The 22,763-nt window shown below is 38.6% G+C and overlaps 2 protein-coding genes across 4 annotated transcripts in view; both read right to left on the bottom strand.

The window, feature by feature from the left end:
- Positions 1 to 6,144, bottom strand: part of SNRPN (small nuclear ribonucleoprotein polypeptide N) — a 14,248-nt gene extending 8,104 nt beyond the window's left edge. Inside the window, exon 1 of one of the 2 annotated variants that reach the window (XM_047736148.1) lies at positions 6,007 to 6,144. The gene's annotated coding sequence lies outside the window, so the exon portion shown is untranslated. The remainder of the gene's footprint in view (positions 1 to 6,006) is intronic. The other variant, XM_047736147.1, reaches the window with a different exon arrangement.
- On the bottom strand, positions 5,229 to 22,763 carry SNURF (SNRPN upstream open reading frame). Of its 2 annotated transcripts, XM_047736149.1 has the most exons (4): positions 20,861 to 21,275; positions 13,390 to 13,485; positions 6,034 to 6,160; positions 5,229 to 5,284 (listed from the first exon to the last, which is right to left on the bottom strand). In XM_047736149.1, exons 1-3 carry the CDS (start codon positions 21,145 to 21,147, stop codon positions 6,055 to 6,057), a joined length of 489 nt encoding a protein of 162 aa, XP_047592105.1. In that variant the 5' UTR covers positions 21,148 to 21,275; the 3' UTR covers positions 5,229 to 5,284; positions 6,034 to 6,054. The 2 variants fall into 2 exon arrangements, with proteins under 2 accessions (XP_047592105.1, XP_047592106.1); XM_047736150.1 differs by lacking the exons at positions 5,229 to 5,284; positions 20,861 to 21,275 and adding an exon at positions 22,630 to 22,763.

Raw genomic sequence — 22,763 nt, 5'->3', positions numbered from 1 at the left:
ATACGGGCAACTTTCTTAGCAGTCAAAAAATATGCATTATGATAAAAGTTGTTTTTCCCCAATATACTAATGAAAATGCTCTTAAGTCTGGCAACCAACAGAGTCAAAACTGGAAAAGATCTCAAGCTACTAATTATACTTATTTGAAAAGTAAATACACAAATTAGACTTGAATGGGAATTTGGTTTTTTGCATAGAAGTAACCCCATATCATAAACAAAACTGATATAATTTTACTTTTAACAATACAGACATTTCTAGTAAAACTGTTCTGCTTTCAATAAAGGCACTTTTCAAACAAAAATGTACACTGCTTAAGTAAATTATGAATTATCTATTTCAGGATATGAAAAAAAAATTATAGTGTGAACTGTAACATCAAAACAATAAGGTAGGGGCACCTGGGTGGCTCAGTGGGTTAAGCCCCTGCCTTTGGCTCAGGTCATGATCCCAGGTCCTGGGTTCGAGCCCCGCATTGGGCTTTCTGCTCAGCAGGGAGCCTGCTTCCTCCTCTCTCTCTGCCTGCCTCTCTGCCTACTTGTGATTTCTCTCTGCCAAATAAAAAAATCTTTAAAAAAAATAAGGTAAAAGAAATGTTTTGAGGATACAGTTTTCCATGTGGAAATACAGGACACTAGATCAGAAGGTAACAGAATGGTATGAAAGAAATAATTCAGTTAAAGTGGTAAGATGTAGATGTTTCTCCGTAATTACAAAAATGTGATGGTAGTTAAATATCTATGAGAATTTGGAGTACCATATTGTCTAAAAAATAAATTCATCATTACTCCAGAGTATCTCCAAAACTTTGTTCTCCAAATGCAAACTGACATGCACCATTTGTGTCTTTTTTTCTGAAAGACAATCTACCTGTATCCTCAACACTGTCCACGCTTCTCTTTCTTAAAAAAGATTTATTTGTTTGAGAGAGACTGTGCACATGCACGTGCACAAGCAGGGGGTGGTGGGTAGGGAAGGGAAAAGGAAGAATCAGACTCCCCACTGAGCAGGGAGCCTGATGCCAGCTGAGCCAAAGTCAGATGCTCAACAGACTGAGCCACCCAGGAATGCCTCTTAACATTTATCTTAACTGACAATAATAGCTATACACTTTTTTCTTCTCCCATTTACCTAATTTACATCTTTAAAGATACAATGATATCAGGGATAACCCCTTTTGTAGCATCCAATATCTGTACATGAAATAACATTTTGCATAAAAGTGGCATGTAAAGATCTCAAAGGATCTATTCAAATCATCATACCAATGCATGCTCCCCTCCCCAAATAATTGTAGTTTCTTTTTAATTTAAATTCAATTAGCCAACATAGGAGTAGTTTAAGGCCTATAATATAGATGTTCTTAATCCTGACAGCATTATCTAGGAAGCAGAGTCTACAATCCTATACTTGTTTATTTTTAAGTTAGCAACTCTTTTAGCAATTTGTATTTTTATAATATGTATCTATTACGAAATAAAGTCTTCAGCAATCTATTTTAGAAGAAAATAATTTATCTACAGAAATGGAAAAAAATAAACATTGAAACAGAAAGTAAATTATTATTTTTTTAAAGTTAGTTTATTTTTTATTTTATTTAATTAATTTATTTATTTATTTGGCAGGCAGAGAGAGAGAGAGAGAGAGAGAGTTGGAAGCAGGCTCCCAGCTGGGCAGAGAGCCCGATGTGGGGCTTGATCCCAGAACCCTGGGATCATGACCTGAGCCGAAGGCAGAAGCTTTAACCCACTGAGCCACCCAGGCACCCCCAGAAAGTAAATTAAATGGTAACCTGAAGTTGGGTGTGGAAACAGAGAATGTATGTAAATGAGCATGAAGGATCTTACTTTGGTAATGCAACATCCTAAAAGTACCTGGCAATGGTTGCAAAAGTCAGTAAATTTATGAAAAAATAGGGTACATTTTATAGTATATAAAATATATATCAATAGAGCTGTTCTTAAAATGTAAAAAGTCAAGACCTTCACATAATATACAAAGTCTGTAACATTACTTTTTATATTGCCATTATTAAAAAAATAAAACAAAAACAAATAATGCTAACCATTCAACAAGACACTATTACTGGAGTACACCCCCTCTACCATCAACAATGGAGACATGCTACGGAGACACTAAGCCACAAGACCGTGATTATTACCACAACAACAACAAAAATGTAGGTTTAGATTTCAAGATTTCATTTAAGGGAAAAAATATAATCACTGAAAAGTTTCTTATGTAAGGGTGTAATGGGACCCAGCATCAAATGTGCATTTAAGGTAAAATCTGTAGTCAGTCACCTTTCCAATGAAAATTTAAAATTCAGAAAAAAGACTTTTACCTTCAAATGCCAAAAAGATTTGAGTACAGATTTCTCTATCAGCTTCAGTTTAAATGTTCTATCCCAACTGGTGTTTCAGTGAACACATAACCATCAGACCTAATTCACAGTTTAACTATAAGAAACCAACAAATCCAAAAAAACATTTCCTTGTATAGTGGAAGAGTAAAATGGAAAGTCTGGTCAGTAATGTTTCTGTCCATCATGGAAACTGTTTGAGTTTCCAAACCCTTCCCACATCTACTAGATGTTGTTAGCCAGTTACCAAGTATAAAAATGTACCTAAAGATTTGAGTCATAAACTAAAGAACTGGAAACACGGATGTGTAATATAAAATAAAATATTCTATATAAGTAAGAGATACACATTTTACTCACAACTCAGATTAAAGGTTAACTGAAGTGATTTAGTAAGTTCCCTAAATTTAGCAAACCATAATCCGGAACCCTTGTAAGGGAAAGGATGTTTCACTTAAGAGATTGATCAAATTTATCTCCATAACAAACGACAGCAAAATCCTTCATGAAGTAGAGCATAAGAGCAGCAACATGACACCGCACTGATGAATTAGCAGTTACGATAAATCTCCTTACATCAAAAAGCCATGTAAGCAAATAAATGGCCCCAGGTTCGTGACTGGGGTCCGGAGATTCCTCATATGAAAAATTCTTAAACTTTTGGAAAGTCTGGACTTTCAAATGATTAAACTTTATAAAAATATAAGTGAAAAATATAAAAATATAAGTGAAAAGATAAGATGCTCTAACTTGGCCAAGATACATACAACAAATGAGAAATCATGTAATAATGGTAATGCATTAGTGCTCATTCAAATCTGGTAAAATATCACACCCCTCACAGAAAATGTGCATAGAAGTTAAACAATTAATAGGAGAAAGCACACATAAATGGGAAAGTACTCACCCACAAAGCAATGCCAATTAAAACCACACACACACACACACACACACAAACAAACATTTTCCATTTTTGGAACTGTTTATTTATTAAAGAAACAGACACACAAAGATGATACTGAGAAACTAGCGCTAGTAGTAATTACCCTTGATGGTAATCAACAATGCTTATGATGCTGTCACAAAGCAATGTAACAGTACATTTAAGAGTCATACGAATATGCATACCCTGCACTCCACAACTGGATCCTTATCCTAATAAATTTAGGATACCAAATGTATCTTTAAAATATAGAATATTTATAAAGCATAGCAAACTAGAAAAAAAAAAACAAGAACAAGGGAAAAGTAAATCATGAATGAACTATCATTTTATTCATTACAAATGATAATTATGTTGACTATAGTAAAATGAAGAAATATTAGTGATATACATTTAAGTGATATAAACACAAAATAAATTTATTTAAAAGCATGATTCCAACTAAAAAAAGCAAATGGGCAAAATGAAAGAAAATTCAATCATTTTTCCTTTTTAATTCAACCTTATGCTGTGGTTTAAACATGGGTTTTTTTTTTTTAAAGATTTTATTTATTTATTTGACAGAGAGAGATCACAAGCAGGCAGAGAGGCAGGCAGAGAGACAGGAGAAGCAGGCTCCTTGCTGAGCAGAGAGCCTGATGCGGGACTCGATCCCAGGACTCCGAGATCATGACCTGAGCCAAAGGCAGCGGCTTAACCCACTGAGCCACCCAGGCGCCCCTAAACATGGGTTTTAAAATCTTTGGTTTACCTCCCCATTTTTCTTGTCTATCACTTGGAAGCTTTAGATTTATATTGTAAAAAGGAAACATAACACTTGTCAAAATGTCTTTAAAAACTACCCAATCTACATTTACTCTTTAGATATAATTCTTTAACATGGTTCTTAGACCTTTATCCTAGAAATTTATCTGGTTCCCTACCCTTTAATGTTTACTTTCATATACCTTCCTTCCTAATAAGCCCTTCCTCTTCACCACCTTCTATAATATTACTAGACCCCCTATTGTCTCAATTTGGTGTTTTCATCTTTAAATGTGATTCTCTAAGAAAGATGCCTGAGAACTTTCTTTTAAGGGAAAAGACAGTATTTCAAGCTTTGCCTGCCATTCAATCTGTCACAACTACTTCAATATGCTGTAGTGACAAATACAGCCACAGACCATACACAAATGAAAGGACAAGACTGTGTGCCAATTAAAATTTCCTTTGCGAAACCTCTGATGTAGCTAAAATAATCTTAGAAACTAGTGCTGGTTAACAAACACTTGAGACTAGAATAAAACATAAGATCAGAAAATCAGATAATCCTATATGCAAGATCATACTGTATGATTTAATTATTACAGGGATGCTTGGCTGGCTCAGTTGGTGGAGCATGTGACTCTGGATCTCAGAGTCATTAAGTTTGAGCCCCACATAAATAAATAAATAAATTAAATTATACTTAGGAACTATAAGAGTATACGAACTACAACGAAGAGAAAAAAATTCCTGGTTAAAAAAAAATCTGTTCTCAATCTCTTAAAAATGGCTTTACTCTGGGGGAACAGCTGGGGACAATGCTCAGATTCTACTGTGTGAAATAAAGTCCACTGCCCTGCAATCAGCTTCAGGTAATTACTGGAGAATGCTGAGTAAAGGATTCAGCTGGGGAGAATTCTTCTCAGAAAATTTGTTTCTATCTTTTAATTTAGTACCAAAATAGTGGCTATAAACAGGCCCAAGTAATTTGAGTCAAGAGGTAATACACTAACAGAAATAGAAAATCTAGAATAAACTCATCTATAAAACTGTCTCTTGGTTTCTAAAAAGTATATTAAATCCTTTGGATTACAGGTACTCAAATCTTAAAATTTAAAAAAGGTCACATAAAACATAAAAAGACAGACTATAAATAAATCCATATCACATTGAAAATACCATGGATAACAATTTTATCACACTGTCAGCTGAATCAAATACACTGACATTGTCAGCTGATTCAAATACATTGTTAAAAAAGTGAAAAAGACAAAACAAAAAAGGGATAATTAGTAAATATGCATGGAAAATTATTTAACTTACTTGATTATGAATGTGGTATGTATTTGTAATTCAGCAGGCAAAACTGATAATGTAATTAAAACAATCAATGCAGGTAAAAGTATATCGTAACTAGTATTCCCTTTTTTCAGGGTAACAGTGACTAATACTTCATAATACAATTAGAAAATGTACCTAAGCTTATATTTCTGATTTAGTTTATTTTCACATCTGCATATCAGAGGAGATGATCCTAATATGTTATGCTCAGCAGTTCACTGAAGCTTTACTAAAACTACCAGGAAAAAGATTAAGTTTTTCGCAAATGATAATTACAAAGCTTTCACTAGCAGGACATTCAGCAGCTATTTATAATGCAGTATGTTTATATAATATTAATTGGAAAATCAACAGAAATTAGACACAAATAAAACTACCTAAAAAGCATGAACTAGAATGACTGGGAAACTAAGTGTTGGATTAAGACGACCAAGGTCCTATTGCTTGATTTTACTTTTTTGATCTTTCTGCAATGTGCCTACAATAAGAACACTTTTATTTAATTTTAATTAGGAAATTTTTAAGAAAAAAACTTATTTCAACACATCCCAAATAATTAAGTGACCTACAAACACATTATTTATTTATTTTTAACCATTACTGAATTAATTCTAACCTGGTTTTTCACTTGGAAATCAGCTACCTGGATGTTCCAATAACTGCTTTAACCACCTCTCGGTGTCTCAGCTAAGAATGCCTGTCTCAGTTCCGCCTGGAAATCCACCACAGGTACTTGCTGCTGCTGAGATCTCCTTGGGTACAGCTGACACCTATGACCAGAGCACAATACATTAAAATGAATATAAATGGAAAGAGAAAATTAAAAGGATAACAAAATGAAAGAAAATGTGTAGATCCTTACATTAAGGAGAGCCTCAATTGGAGTCAGAGCTTCCTATTATCTTATAAAGATATTCTAAGAAGAAACAGGAGTCTCTGTACACAGAACGTGCAAGGAACAGAAGGACACTTACTACTGTGGGGATACTACACAAAGAAACTTTAAAATTAAAAAAAGTTCTTTTGTTTTAAAAAACCCTGTGGAAAAAACATCAGAACCATATGCATCACTCACTTTCCTATCTGAAAACAATTCTTTAACCCTTAGCAAGAAGGAGGCATTTGCTAAGGCATTTCCACCAAGACATTAAGGCTGTTAGCCATACTGAATACTCCAAGGAGTAACCATCTGAAACAAGGAAATACCAGAGCCCAAGCTTTTAGGTTCTTTTTTTTTTTTTTTTAAGATTTTATTTATCTGACAGAGAGAGATCACAAGTGGGCAGACAGGCAAGCAGAGAGAGAGAGAGAGGAGGAAGCAGGCTCCCTGCAGAGCAGAAAGCCCGATGTGGGACTCGATCCCAGGACCCTGAGATCATGACCTGAGCTGAAGGCAGAGGCTTAACCACTGAGCCACCCAGGTGCCCCAGCTTTTAGGTTCTTAAACTATATAAACTACCTACCTATTAGTTGGAAGGGAATTCAGACAAAAGTCCTCAACATATCTCTATGGATCAGTTATTTGGCTGTGAATCTGATTCTATGAATAATGATTTAGAAGTATTGCTGGCTAACAAGTCAAGCATAAAAATAAATCACCAGCAGTTCTGTTCTTGCTAAGTGTGTGTGTATGTATGTATGTATCACACACATATGCATTATATATATGTATGTGTCTATTTATGAAACTACTCAATAGTTACATTTGGAAACGGGCCTGAAAAAAGGTATTCCACGGTTTTCCTAGTTTTTAAATACACTTTAAACATTCTGTTATATAATAACAAATTAGGTTGGACTTTGTCCATGGCTCATGGAAGGTAATCTCTAATTTCTCAAATTTACCAAGTGATAGAAATATCTTCATTATTCTTGATGAGCCCCTTGGATCACACCTAAGCTAATAGTAACAAGAGGATTCAGGATAGAGGCTGGCCAAGCCACAAAGAGCAAGTATGTGATTAGAGTGTAGGGCCATGGACCTGACCTCTTGGGATGGGATGGCATCAAGGAAGACGGAGTTCAACACCATGCTGAATGATTCAATCATGTTTAAATAATGAAATTCTAATAAAAACTCTAGAAGACAGGGTGCCTGGGTGGATCAGTTGGTTAAACATCTGCCTTCAGCTAAGGTCATGATCCCGGGGTCCTAGGCGTCCTGATACCAAGCCCCATGTCAGGCTCCCTGCTCAGCAGGGAGTCTGCATCTCACTCTGCCACTCCCTCCACCCACAACCCATGCTCTCTCTCTCTCAAATAAATACATGAAATTTTCTTTTCTTTTTCAATTTTTTTTTCTTTTCGGTGTTCCAGAATTCATTTTTTATGTATCACAACCAATACTCCATGCAATATATGCCCTCCATAATACCCACCACCAGGCTCACCCAACCTCCCACTCCCCACCCCTCCAAAACTCACAGATTGTTTTTCAGAGTCCACAGTCTCTCATGGTTCATCTCCCCCTCTAATTTCCCCCAACTCCCTTCTCCTCTCCATCTCCCCTTGTTCTCCATGCTATTCCTTATGCTCCCCAAATAAGTGAAACCATATGAAAATTGACTCTCTCTGCTTGACTTATTTCACTCAGCATAATCTCTTCCAGTCCCATCCATGTTGATACAAAAGTTGGGTATTCATCCTTTCTTTTTTTTTTTAAGATTTTATTTATTTATTTGACAGAGAGAAATCACAAGTAGGCAGAGAGGCAGGCAGAGAGAGAGGAGGAAGCAGGCTCCCTGCTGAGCAGAAAGCCCGATGTGGGGCTCGAACCCAGGACCTGGGATCATGACCTGAGCCGAAGGCAGCGGCTTAACCCACTGAGCCACCCAGGCGCCCTATTCATCCTTTCTGATGGAGGCATAATACTCCATAGTGTATATGGACCACATCTTCCTTATCCATTCGTCCGTTGAAGGGCATCTTGGTTCTTTCCACAGTTTGGCGACCGTGGCCATTGCTGCTATAAACATTGGGGTACAGATGGCCCTTCTTTTCACTATATCTGTATATTTGGGGTAAATACCCAGTAGTGCAATTGCAGGGTCATAGGGAAGCTCTATTTTTAATTTCTTGAGGAATCTCCACACTGTTCTCCAAAGTGGCTGCACCAACTTGCATTCCCACCAACAGTGTAGGAGGGTTCCCTTTCTCCACATCCTCTCCAACACAGGTTGTTTACTGTCTTGCTAATTTTGGCCATTTGAACTGGTGTAAGGTGATATCTAAATGTGGTTTTTGATTTGAATCTCCCTGATGGCTAGTGATGATGAATACTTTAAAAAAAAAAAAACAAACAAAAGGCACCCAAAGTTCTGGTGAGCTTCCTGATTGGTGATATATATACACTGATGAGCTGAGAGTATTACAACCTAAGGTCATGAAGTTATGGATTGTGTCCTAGGAGTCTCTACGTTTGGCTTATCCTGATTTGTATCTTCTATAGAAATCTTAATAGTAAGTGTAGTGCTTTTCTTTTGTGCTGTGAATCATTCCAACAAATTATGGAACCTGAGGAAACAGTGGAAACCCTGAATCTCTATCCGGACGTTCAGAAGTGCAAGTGGCCTAGAAACTCAAGGACTTGCAATTGGTATCTGCACTGAAGATAATCTTAGGGAGGGGACTATACCCTTAACATGTCAGATCTGCACTAGCTCCATTAAGAATCTGAATTACACTGCTCATGCTTTTAAACTGTCACATTTTTATTGTCCCATTTTATTTTATTTACTTATTTATTTCCAAAAGGCAACTAAGAGTCTCACCTAATATGATTCTAGAAGTGTTTCAGAGAAAAAAATATATTCTTTGGCATTTTAAAACTCCTGTTGGAGTGTTCCTCTTGGTTAACCTGAAACCCAGCTGTAGACTAAATTAGAATTGAGAAAATAAAATGCAATACAGATTTCATTTCATAAAATGCAAAAGGATGCATAAAATATACTTTCCAGGAGACTCTCCAGCCCCCATCTCCAAATTCTCTCAAATTTATAATACATCAAGAAATGGGAAAGACATTCACCAGCCCCAAAGATCAAAAACTGATTTACTTGACAGATCTATTGGAAGATGGTACAACCATAAATTCCAAGAATAAAAACCAATGAGCTTCTATTAACAATAATTGTTGGTCTACGAGAGGTTTTGTCTGCATCGTTTTGGTTTTTATTCAATTTTGCTTTGTATCTTAGATGGAACATGAATAGCAAATCTTTACTAGCATTATAACCAGTACCACACAATTTCTCTGGAATACTGACTTTTAGTACTTATGGTCTGCGAAAATGTGGGATATATATTGATGAGTTATCATTAAAATAAACAGACTACAGCTATTAACTATCCAAATACTGAGAGAATTCTGAGCATACGTATCAGTATGCAAAGCTTAGCAAGTAACAATACTGCTTACCCATTTTATAATACACTTACTCTCAAAATGAGAGAAATGACTGGGGAAATTACACTATTTCCCTAACTCGAAACTCCCCTTCCCCATTTAGCACCCTGTAGTATTTATATATAATATAAACAGCAGAGGTTAGGAAATGAACTTATTTCTTCTTTGAAAGCAATAAAATGTTTCCATAGATTTGGACAAGAAAATGACACCTAAAAGAGGGCTTAGAGATAGTTATGGGATTTATTATGCTGGTTCACACTAGTCCTGTGCAAGATAAAGGCTCTAACAAAATTTAACTATGATAAAACCATTATCCACTAACAAAAGAATCTCCCTTCAAAAGAATCCCCTATACCTCAACTACAAAAATTTTTTTTTTAAGATTATATTTAGTCATTTAAGAGAGACAGACAGAGCACAAATAGGGAGAGAGGCAGTTGAGTGAGCAACAGTCTTCCCACTGAGCTGGAGCCTGATGCAGAGCTCAGGCCTCCATCCCAGGCCCTGGACATCATGACTTAACCATCTGAACCACCCTGGCACCCCTCAACTGCAATCTCTAAACATCCTTAAGATACTTCCAGAGGACCTTTTAAAAAAAAAAAAAGATTTTATTTACTTATTTAACAGACAGATCACAAATAGGCAGAGAGGCAGGCAGAGAGAGAGAGAGGGCAGGGGAAGCAGGCTCCCTGCTGAGCAGAGCCAGATGTGGGGCTCCATCCCAGGACCCTGGGATCATGACCTGAGCCAAAGGCAGAGGCTTTAACCCACTGAGCTATCCAGGTGCCCCAAAAATGGCACTTTTAAAATCTCTGAAGTTATACGGGATGCCTGGGCTGCTCGGTCATTAAGCATCTGCTTTTGGTTCAGGTCATGATCCCAGGGTCCTGGGATTGAGTCTCGCATTGAGCTCTCAACTCAGTGGGAAGCCTGCTTCCTCTCCCACTCACCCTGCTTGTGTTACCTCTTTCACTGTGTCTCTCTCTGTCAAATAAATAAATAAAATCTTTTAAAAAAAGCTTTTAAGTTACAAAAGACATTATCATACAAGAGAAAATTAATATGGCAAAAGGTCAATTATAAAGGACAAATTATAGGGGCAACTTGGTGGCTCAGTTGGTTAAGTGGCCAAACTCTTTGATTTTGGCTCAGGTGAGGATCTCAGGGTTGTGGGGTTGAACTCTGTTCCATGCTCAGCAGGGAATCTCCCTGAGAATTCTTTCTCCCTTTGTCCCACCCCCTCTCACTTGTGCATGGCTCATGCTCTCTCCCTTGTTCAATAAATCTTTTAATTTATTTTTTTGTTGGTTAGAACCTATTTTATCTTATTTTACTTTATTTTTATTATGTAATGTTAATCACCATACAGTACATCATTGATTTTTGATGTAGTGTTCCATGATTCATTGTTTGTGTATAACACCCAGTGCTCCATGCAATCTCTGCCTTTCTTTTATCACCAGTACATCTTTTAAAAAATAGAACAAATTATATAGAATATCCATTCAGAAGATACTTCTTTTAAAGAAGTTACCAAACTAAAAATGTAAAGAATAATGAGCTCAGAAGAATAAACAAACAGGGAAAATGGGGAAATTGCTAGCCTCACCAGTAACTCAAAATGTGCAAGTGAATATATTGCAATTTTCCCATATAAAATAAGAAAATAACAGAAATAGAAGACAAAATTTTACCTCCATTTTATAACAGCCTTTTTAAAAAAAGCTTTGTATTTGAGGAACTGAAATAAAGTGTAAATAATTAATATTAAAGAATATTAACTTTCAAATTGACTGCCCTTATCTTTGTTGATAATAGCTAAGAAATGTAAACCTATCTATCAGTAAGCTAATAATAAATAAAATCATTAAACCACCCAATTCTACAATTTCTAAAATAAGGTATTTGTATGTACTGACATAGCAAGATCCCCAAGACATATTGTTGCAGAACAATAAATATTGCATATGTAAAGAGATCACAAGTATGCCTCCATTCCTCTCCCTGCTTCCATGTGTGCATATACATAAACAAACAGGAAAAGGTATGAAAGTATAGACATCTACATATCTATGGATCCTCTCTAGGGAGGGAAGGGGAAAGGACAGATGGCAAGTTGAAGCAGATACTTTCTATCTCAAAGTTATGTGTTTTATAAAGAGACAATATTCATGTACTTTTAACATGTGTAATTTTGGATAATAACTAAAATAGCTTTAGGAAAATAAAAAGAATGCTACATACTGATTCTGTCAAGATTTGTGATAATAACAAAATGGAAGCTCCAATAAATACTATGTATCAGGTGATTCAAAATGTTGGTATATTTTGTTAAAATCCCCCTTTTGGAAACCTAAATTTAAGAGTGTCGGGGGGTATCAGGGTGGCTCAGTTGGTTAGGTGTCTAACTCTTGATTTTGGCTTGGGTCATGATCTGGGGTCCTGGGATGGAGTCCTGCATCTGACTCCATGCTTGGTAATGAGTCTGCTAGAGATTTTTCTCTCTCTCTCCAGTCCTCCCCAAGCTCCATCTCATACTCTTTTTTCCTAAAATGAATAATTAAATCTTTTGAAAAAATTAAAAAATAAAAGTGTGTGCATCTATGTGTAGATATCCTATGTAAGAGGAGGAACAAATGGGGGTGCCTGGGTGGCTCAGTGGGTTAAGCCTCTGCCTTTGACTGAAGTCATGGTCTCAGGGTCCTGGGAATGTACCCCATGTTGGGCTCTCTGCTCAGCAGGGAGCCTGCTTCCCCCTCTTTCTCTGCCTGCCTCTCTACCTACCTGTGATCTCTCTCTATCAAATAAATAAATAAAAGCTTTAAATTAAAAAATAAAGAGAAACAAAAGTACACACTTCAAGCATTTTTTAAGATTTTATTTATTTGAGGGGTGCTTGGGTAGCTCAGTCGGTTAAGCAGCTGCCTTCAGCTCAGGTCATGATCCCAGGGTCCTGGGATCAAGCCTTGCATCAGGCTCCCTGCTCGGTGGAGAGCCTGCTTCTCCCCTCTCCCTCTGCCTGCCTCTCTGCCTACTTGTGCACTCTATCTCTCTGTCAAATAAATAAGTAAGTAAATCATAAAAAAAAAAGATTTTATTTGAGAGAGAGAGCACGACTGAGAGAGCAGAAGCAGGAGAAACAGAGGGAGAGAGAGAAGCAGGTTCCCTGCTGAGCAGGGAGCCCAATGCAGGGTTAGATCTCAGGACATGACCTGAGCCCAAGGCAGTTGCTTAACTGACTGAGCGACCCAGGTTCCTTACATTTTAAGTTTTTAATTGGATAAATGTACTAATGAAAAATAAAAATCTGAATAATGCAGCATATGCATGAATACGTAAATTAGCATTTGGTCATTGAATAAAAAAAACTGCAAACATAGAAGTGAATTTAGTAACAACATAAATTAAACAAATAATTTTAATATCAAAGTTGAAGGATTTAGAATTTTATTGATAAAACCACCTACACATTTGGGAAAAAATGCATTTTACTGAAATTTTTAACATAAGTTAGTACTACCTGGTTAAGGTTGATTCGACTGTTTTGCTGTATCTTCTCTAAATTGGTTCTCAAATGAGACTACTCACTCTTGGTTGCTCAGTGAGGCTGTCCTCCTACGTTTGACTTGGACTTCCACCTCTGGCACGTGCTGTTCTGTAGTCCGTCTCAGGTGTAAGCGGTCCCTGAAGCAGAAAGAATAATTTATTTGATAAGATTTCATCAATTTTAAAATAACCACTTACTTAAAGGCTATATTTATTTTTAAAATGTTTTATTTGAGAGAGTGAGCAAGTGAGAGAGAGCACAAGCAGGTTGAAGGGCAGAGGAAGATGCAGACTCCCCACTGGGCAGGGACCCCCCCCCCCAATGTGGGACTTGATCCCAGATCTCCAGGACCATGACCTAGCTGAAGACCAGAGCATCGACTGAGCCTCTAAAGGCTGTATTTAAAACTATATTTAATATGACGGAGTTTTTAAAGTGCTTATAATCGGGGCACCTGGGTGGCTCAGTGGGTTAAAGCCTCTGCCTTCAGCTCAGGTCATGATCTTGGGGTCCTGGGATCGAGCCCCACATCAGGCTCTCTGCTCGGCAGGGAGCCTACTTCCTCCTCTCTGCCTACCTCTCTGCCTACTTGTGGTCTCTGTCTGTCAAATAAATAAATAAAATCTTAAAAGAAAAAAAGTGCTTATAATCCAATTAAAACAAGGTACAGTAATAATGTATGCCAATTGTATCTCAATAAAAATGGTGGAAAAGAAAGGAGGCAAAATTTTAATGACAATATCCTCTAGTAGTCAGGATCTACCCTAAAGTCACTTCCTCCCTTTAGAAGCCCCTTAATGTCAGAGATGCCTGAGTATCTCAGTCAGTCAGGTCATGATCTCAGGTGGTGAGATGGAGCCCCTTGTCAGGCTCTGTGCTCAGCAGGCTGTCAGCTTGGTTTCTCTCCCTCCGTCCCTACCCTCACTCACAAGCACGCTCTGTCTCTTTCCCCCTCATTCTCTCAAATAAATAAATCTGTGTTTAAAAAAAAAAAGCCCCCAGAGGTGCAAGAGGCTGGATGGCTTAGTGAGTTAAGCGTCTGCCTTTGGATCAGGTAAGATCTCAGGTCCTGGGATCAGGTCCCACCCATATCTGGCTCTGGGGGAGCCTGCTTCTCCCTCTGCTGCTGCTTCTGTTGTCTCTCTCTCTCTGTGTCAAATAAATAAACAAAATCTTAAAAAATAAAAAAAAAAAACCCTGACAGCATGAGATATCAGAAAACTGGGGGCTTGGATATATCAGAGAAATAAGCAAAAAGAAAATATTTATTTCCACATGTTTTTATATATACAGATATAAAGCTATACATTTACAGAGATATATGCACTAACCTCCTACCCATACCTACATCACCTGAAAAAAACAGCAATGTTGATTCCAAAACTGGCTTGAAAATATTTTAAAGATACGTTGAATTTATTTATTTGAGAGATTGAGAGAGAGAGAAGTAGGAAAGGGGGGACAAAAAGGAAGAAGCATATTCCCTGAATAGGGAGTCTGAAGAGGGACTTGACTCCAGGACCCTGAGGTCATGACCTGAGCTAAAGGCAGACATTTAATTGACTGAGCCACCCAGGTGCCCCTGGCCTGAAAATATTTTATTGGGACAGATCTTTTAGTATAATGGAAAAAGCGTTAACATTTAAATTATAAAATTTCTACTGAAGCAACCCCCTGTGCAAATGCTGTTTTCCTAGGATTTATAAAACAAGAAATAAAAAGGATGCTTAAACAAAAATAAATACATAAAACCAACATATCTACCACTGTCTGATGATCGGCAGAACAGCTCACAAAATGGCTGCTCAAAGGATGTGAGCATGTAAATCTCCCACCTGGGTCATCCATCCATGTTAGAAACTACAGGAACCACTCTTAAAACTGCAACTTAACAATGCTAATCAGAGAGGATAGCATAAACAGGATTTTACAAGTCATGCAATGTAGTATCTCCATGGCAGAATTCAAAAGAAGCATCCCCCAAACTAATTCTTTGAACCCTTGTTATTTTCAAATTCATGTTAGATTATGCAAAGTAACCCAATCAAATAGCTTTCCAATAAGCCCAAGTTCTTTTACTACTTATAAAAGCTTTACTGTTTCAATCAAGCAATAGAAATCATTTAAAAAGCATATATATACATATCAGATTTTTTAAATGATAAAAGTATATAATTTACTATTCTCCTTGACCTTTGATTAGGCAATGGTTTTCTTAAGATACCTGAAGTACCTGAGAAAGGAATCCATAAGTTGGATTTCATCTGAAGTAAAAAATATATTTGCTTCAAGGACACTTTATGTACAGCTGGCCAGCCAAAGGGGAGAAAATATTTGCAATTCGCACAGCTCGAGTACTCTTACAACTCAATAAAATGAAAAAAAACTCCACTTAAAAATGGATGAAAAGATTGGAACAGACATTTATATGAGCACTAAAAAAATACTTTATAACACTACAGTTATTAGGGAAATGCAAATAAACACTACAAACATACCATTTCATACCTCCAGAGTGGAGGAGGTAGAGAAACAGGTAGTGGGAATGTGAAATGGTGGAGCTTCTGGCACTTCCTAAAGATGTGTACCATGGGGGCGCCTGGGTGGCTCAGTGGGTTAAAGCCTCTGCCTTCGGCTCAGGTCGTGATCCCAGGGTCCTGGGATCAAACCCCGCATTGGGCTCTCTGCTCAGCAGGGAGCCTGCTTCCTCCTCTCTCTCTGCCTGTCTCTCTGCCTACTTGTGATTTCTGTCTGTCAAATAAATAAATAAAACCTTTTAAAAAAATGTGTACCATGGAGTTAGCATATGACACTAATCCCACTCCTAGAGGGAGTAAAATTATGTACTGCCGAACTGAACATAAGAGGGAGTAAAAAAAATAATTATATATATATATATAAAAACTTGAGTGTGAATGTTCCCAGCAACATTTATCGTAGAGCCAAAAAGTGGAAAGCACTTAAAGTACAACCACTAAAAAAATGGATAAACCAAATATGGTGTGTTATGGTATAGTCAACACAATAGAAATGTCATTCAGTGCCAAAAAGGAACGACGTATATATTGATCAAACATAACTTCACAAATGTATTTAATATATTAAAACTATGTAATAAAAAGAACCATAATAAACCTTTATGGCTCATAGGCCATCAATTATGATTGATCTAATCGTAAAATTGAAAATATTCCATTACCAAAAAATTAAAGAAATAAAAATCTTCAGTTCTTTTATTCCTTCATAGCAGTTGCTCAGTATGAAAAGATCTGAGTTCATGGGATAAATGAAACAGCACATGAAATTATTCAATTTTCCAAATCCATTTTTATTTATTTATTTTTTAAAATTTTATTTATTCATTTGACAGACAGATCACAAGTAGGCAGAGAGGTGGGCAGAGGGAGAGGAGGAAGCAGGCTCCCCACTGAGCAGGGAGCCCGATGCGTGACTCGATCCCAAGACCCTGAGATCATGACCCGAGCCGAAGGCAGACGCTCAACTGACCAAGCCACCCAGGCTCCCCTAAATCCATTTTTAAAGCTACATGTAAAATCATCAAAGAGCAGCACTGTTTTCACAATATAGGAAGTGTATTCTAAATATACATACATATGAATGCATTTACAATCTTCTACTGCATTCCCAATCTAGAAACCAGCTTTCAGAAAATAAGCATTTAAAGGAAAAATAGAGAGGTGCCTGGCTGACTCAATCAGTGAAACATGCAACTCTTGGGTTCAAGCCCCACACTGGATGAAGAACTTACTTAAAAATGAAATCTTAAATAAATAAGTAAACAATAAAGGAAAAAGTGATGGGATTTGTTGGCTCAGTTGGTAGAGCATGTGACTCAGTTTCAGGGTTGTGAGTTCAAGCCGCACATGTGGCAGAGAATACACTTTTAAAAGTTAATGAAAAATAGGGAAAAAATTCTATGGGTACAATGTTAATTTTTTTGCTCCAAAATTGTTTTCATTAAAAAAATAATACTAATTTGGAAATACACTGAGAAACAAGTGATGAGATCAACAATGTTTTTCCAAATAGCCTAACATTCTTTCAAATATATAATATGCCTTATGTTCTGCCCAAAAAAAACTAATAAAAATTCAACTACTAAGATCTCAAGAACAAAAAATTAAAAAAAGAAAATGTGAGGTAATCTTAATCTACAGATCTTCCCATAATCATGAGAAAATCAGTGCCTCTAAGCCAAAACCTGCAAACCAACAAAAAGCAAATTCTAAGCCAGCCAGCATTCAGGAACTAGAAGACAAAATAAGTGACTCCCTTACACAACCATTGCTAGTGAGAGAGGCAACCTTAACCATCAACAACTCTTAAGCTTTATGGCTCTGGGCCACAAAAGGGGAAGAGGAAAAGGACACAAGCAATAAAATCCTAATGCACACTGAAGAAAGATAACAAGTCTCATTGTCCCTGTCATATTGAGAAAATATCCATACCCTGCTTATTAATTCAAGGATTCTTTCTATATATAGCTAAGTAACAGAGTACAGTGTCAAAGTAAGAGATTAAACTCAAAATGGAAAGACCTAAGTGTGAGACCTGAAACCATAAAACTCCTTAAAGAAGATATAAGCAATAATTTCTTGGGACGTTGGCCTTAGCAACATTTTCCTATATATAGGTCTCCTCTAGCAAGGGAAACGAAAACAAAATTAAACTATAGGGTCTACACGAAAATAAAAAGCTTTTGCAAGCCATGGACAACATCAACAAAACAGGCAACCTACTGAATAGAAAAAGGTATTTGCAAGTGATATATCTGATAAGTTTAAGTAATATAATGTATCTGATAACGGGTTAATATATAAATAACATAAAACCCAATGCATGCATGTACAAAAACACACAAATCAAAAAATCCCATTAAAAATGGGTAGAGGAACTGAACAGACTTTTCAAAGATATAGAGAGAGCCAACATACTCTTAAGATGCTCAACATCACTCACCATCAGGAAAATGCAAATCATTAACATCATGAGATATCACCTCAAACCAGTCAGAATGGCTAGTATCAAAAAGACAACTGGGCGCCTTGGGTGGCTCAGTCATTAAGCATCTGCCTTCGGCTCAGGTCATGATCCCAGGGTCCTGGGACCAAGGCCCGCATCCAGCTCCCTGGTCATGGGAAGACTGCTTCTCTTCCTCCCACTCCCCCTGCTTGTGTTCCCTCTCTCACTGTCTCTCTCTCTCTTTCTCTCTCTCTCTCTCTCTGTGTCAAATAAATAAATAAAACCTTTAAAAAATACAAGAAATAAGTCTTGGTAAGGATGTGGAAAAAAGAAACTCACATGCTCTTGGTAGGAATGTAAACTTTTTCAATCACTGTGGAAAACAGTATATATGTTCCTCAAAAAATTAAAAATAGAAATAGCACATGATCCAGTAATTCTACTTCTGAGTATTTATACAAAGAAAACAAAAGCACTAATTCAAAAACATACATGCACTCCTGGGTTTGACTGTAGAATTATGTATAATAGCCAAGGTAATAAAGCAACCATCGAAGTGTCTGTCAATAGATGAATGGATAAAGATGCAGTATATAAATACAGTATTAATCAGCTATAAAGAAAATTTTGCCAGATTTTACAAGATGGATGGACCGAGAGAGTACTATGTTAAATGAAATAAGTCAGAGAAATTCAAATACCTTACTATTTCACTTATGTGTGGAATAAAAAAAAAAGGAACAACAACAAAAAAACAGAAACAGGCACCCAAAAGTAGAGATGAAAGTGGTTGTTACCAGAAAAGAGAAGGTGGAGATGGACAAAATGGTGAAGGGAAGTGGGAGGTACAGGCTGGGGATGCAATAGGGAATATAGTCAATGATATGTATTTTAACAGCACTGCATGGTGACAGAGGGTAACTACACTTATGAACACTGCAGAACAGAGTTGTTGAATCACTACATTGTACACTTGAAACTAATGAAGCACTGTGTGTCAACTAAACTCCAATTAAAAAAAAAAAAGATTAACTTTGAGACTTTGACATCTTAAGTGTGGAATTAAAAAAAAATCTGAGCACATTCAGAGGAAAGGACAGGAATAAAGATGTCACATCACCACATATGAGGAAAGGATTTCAGCAATGAAAGGTGGGACAGATGCGTTGGGCAAACGAAGATAATACAAAATAATCTGAATAAATCCAAACTAGACACTACCTTGCCTTAAGTAGCAATACAACCATCCCTGAACTGTTTCCTTGCACTAAATCACAGAAAGGGTTCACAAGGCCGCATCATTTTTCAAAAAGTCCTGATACTAAGCCAAATATTCAGTGGGCAGGGCAGAGACCTTGAAACTTCAGAGGTCTTTCCAAAGGGATCCGCCATATTGACATCCTGAGCCTGCGTGTAAAACTACAAAATGGCTGACCAAGGTAATACACGCTCATTTTCTAAATATCCAAAACGATCAGAAGTTAAGCAAAATATATTTGAAATAGTATATGTATATGAGTAGGGAAAAATGAGCAAACCGTACTTATGGCAGAATTCCAAACTCCTGCTATTTTTAAAACTACTCAAAAAGAAACAATTTCCATAACAAAGCTTTCCAAGACTTCTGGGTTTGTTTTCCTTAATTACCTTCCAACTTAGCACAACCATATTTGTCTGTGATAGGGGGCGGGGAAAGAGAAAAGCCTGCCCACCAGCATTCTGCAAAGAAAAACGAAGTCCTTGAAAATGCTCCCCTCCAAAGGTGGAATACAGAATACAGAATAGTTACTTTGTTAATTATATATTCTCACCTAATTTTCACAGTAGTTCCCATTTCAAAAATGATGGGTCAAAAGCATCACTTTAAAAACTGAACTGGGGCAAGAATTCCCTTATCCAACCTGTACTTACAGCCGTGTAGCATTCTACTTTTTTGATTCTCTGCTCTGTTCCTCTTCAGCAAACAATACTTACAGGTCTCAGCTCCTAAGAACCCTGGAGGAGCCCTGACCCCCGATTTAAGGAAACTATATGAAGGCTGCGTCACAAAAAGAACATCCACACATTAAGAAATATGACAGACTCTTAAAGATGATGCAGTCCTACAATTATCAAATCTGGAAAGGGGAAATCAAATGTAATAAGGGATTTTCTAAAGGGTCACGAATCCCATTTGAATATTAAGAATAATTAGACTGGTCATAATACAACCTAGGGAATCTACAAAAATGAAAAGGTGGGGCTCTCTTTAAGTGAGAAAACACTTAAAATCAGCACCACTGATAAAGGTGGCCTGAAGTAGTAGCACTGCAGATCACGGTGACTTCGCCTTTCTTTCCCTGCCTGCAGACCCCCATCTCTTTCCTCTATGGTTCAACAGAAAGGCAGGGGCACAGCATGGCTGCCAGTCTACGCAGGCGTAGAATGTATAAATCCCTTGCCCCGTTGCCATCTCCACTCCAATGGCCTTATGGGTAAGGGGCGGCCCAAGGTACCAGCTCAGCAAATCCATGTCTTCCTTCTGCCTACCCATGGCAACCCAAGAGGAAAGGAGCAGTCATTACAGCATACAGGTGAAGGAGGTAGCTACCAGCCCCACCAAGTGGACACTGCACAAACCCCCTCCTCTGGTGCCCGCCCCACTGCGGGGCGGAGACGCTATCTTCCCAGTTGCGCCTGCGCATCCAAAATCCCGCACCCTTCCCCACTGCGGCACTTTGAGGAGGAGGCAGCTGCCCACGTTGCCAGCCTCCTCCCCTCAGCGCTGCGCTTTGAAGGTGCCGCGGAAATTGCTGCCTGGGAGAAACCTCATACATTACCCTTCCCCCACTGCGGCACTGGCGGAGGTGTAGGTTGCCCCCCACCCGGTCACGCCTGCGCAGATCGACACATCTGCAATGGCAGCCATCTTGGCGAGCCTCACAATGGTAGTGACGCGGCAGTGGACCCCAGAAAACCTTACTCCGAAGGCAGGGAAAGATGCATGCAAACAAGACACGCCTCTGCAGTGTTACATCCCAGAACCTGGCACAACTCTCACAAGTTCATAAAGCAAGCTCTGCAAACCATACCCCTAATCTTATACCAAAACTTCAAAAGCAAGGAATTATACAGCAGTAAAATATCTGAAGACAAACTTTTCTGCAGCTATTCCTTTAGGTGAGCAATGGAGAGTAGGTTCACCCTAATACAGACTCTTAAGACTGTAGAGAACAACTGAACGTTCTCCCCTTTTCCTCAAACTAAAGGTGTGGACCCCTCGCCTCTTCTATCAGCCCACCGCCAGACTCGTGGTCCACTGCTCCCGCCCCTCTTAACGCGCTCATTCAACCACCGCCATGGCGGCCACTCTGCCAAGGTACCCACCGCCACCCGATCGCCCCTCCCGTCACCACCATCATGGCTGCCTCGCCACCCCCCACACATACCATATCCAAGGTGGGTCACCCCTTTCACCGTGCCGCCCGCTTTGTAGCACCCTCACGGTGGCCTCCCTGCCACCACCTCCCGAACACCGCCATGACAGCCACCCCTAGCTTACCAACTCCGCCCCTCCCTACCACCACCATGACGGTCACTTCACTGTCCCCTCCCGTGGCAACCATGATCACCCTGCTAGTCACCCCGCCATCTCTTCTGTATTACTGCCGCTGTGGCCACCTCACTGACCCCCCAAACCACGAGCACGACCACCGTATCTCCCCCTCACTACCATCACCATGAAGAACTGCCTACCCTCTACTCCCTCCCACCACCACCATGACGACCACCATGGCGACCACCATTGCTACACCACGATCACATCATAGTGGATATCTCACCCTAAAGATCCTTCCTTACCATACTTACCACTGCGAGTACGCTGCTACCCCTGAGATACCACTGTCACCAAAACCGGATGTCCTACCCTGTCACCCCCTCCTTGGTACTGCGGACTCCCCAGTGATTCCACCCCTATCTTTCGCACCATAGTCATCACAATATACCTTCCTCAACCACAGTCATGGCCTCAGATCTCAAGGACAAAAGGCCACTTTAGAAAGGATCTGACAGGACACGATATGGTGGCATATACCAGCTGCAATACGACACGACATGGTCAGAGCACCGTCCAGGGAGGTACAACCAATCCCCAAACCTTCAAAAGTATCTCATTCAGTTCTCCAGAACAAAGAACTTTAGAGCCTGGATTTCCACTATATACAACAATACTTTAAATTCTGCAAATCTGGAACACTGAACAAACAACAAGGACTATTCCCAGGCTGTTTCTAAGGGAAGAAATCCACACAGCTAACCTGGCCCGCTCCATCGCGCTGCTACCCGCTCCTCAGAACAGACCGTCAGGCATCTCCGGAGACCACTCCACTCTGCGCTTGAGTCACTGCAGCAACACCAACTAATCACGCCAGTTCCACCTGCGCATGCGCAG

The sequence above is a fragment of the Lutra lutra genome, chromosome 7, assembly GCF_902655055.1.
Source record: "Lutra lutra chromosome 7, mLutLut1.2, whole genome shotgun sequence".
NCBI classification, from domain to species: domain Eukaryota; kingdom Metazoa; phylum Chordata; class Mammalia; order Carnivora; family Mustelidae; genus Lutra; species Lutra lutra.
Note: the sequence above shows the minus strand (reverse complement) of the source record. Positions and strands in the feature narration are given on the sequence as shown.

Bases quoted from the DNA above. Each gene is read 5' to 3' on its own strand.
- SNURF (XM_047736149.1), bottom strand. From the start codon at position 21,147: ATGTATGAGGTTTCTCCCAGGCAGCAATTTCCGCGGCACCTTCAAAGC. The intron at 13,486-20,860 runs GTAGGCAGAAGG...TTTCTGCTTCAG, and splicing joins TTCCTCTTGGGTTGCCATGG to GGACCGCTTACACCTGAGAC. The intron at 6,161-13,389 runs GTGAGTAGTCTC...CTCTGGTCATAG, and splicing joins GCCTCACTGAGCAACCAAGA to GTGTCAGCTGTACCCAAGGA.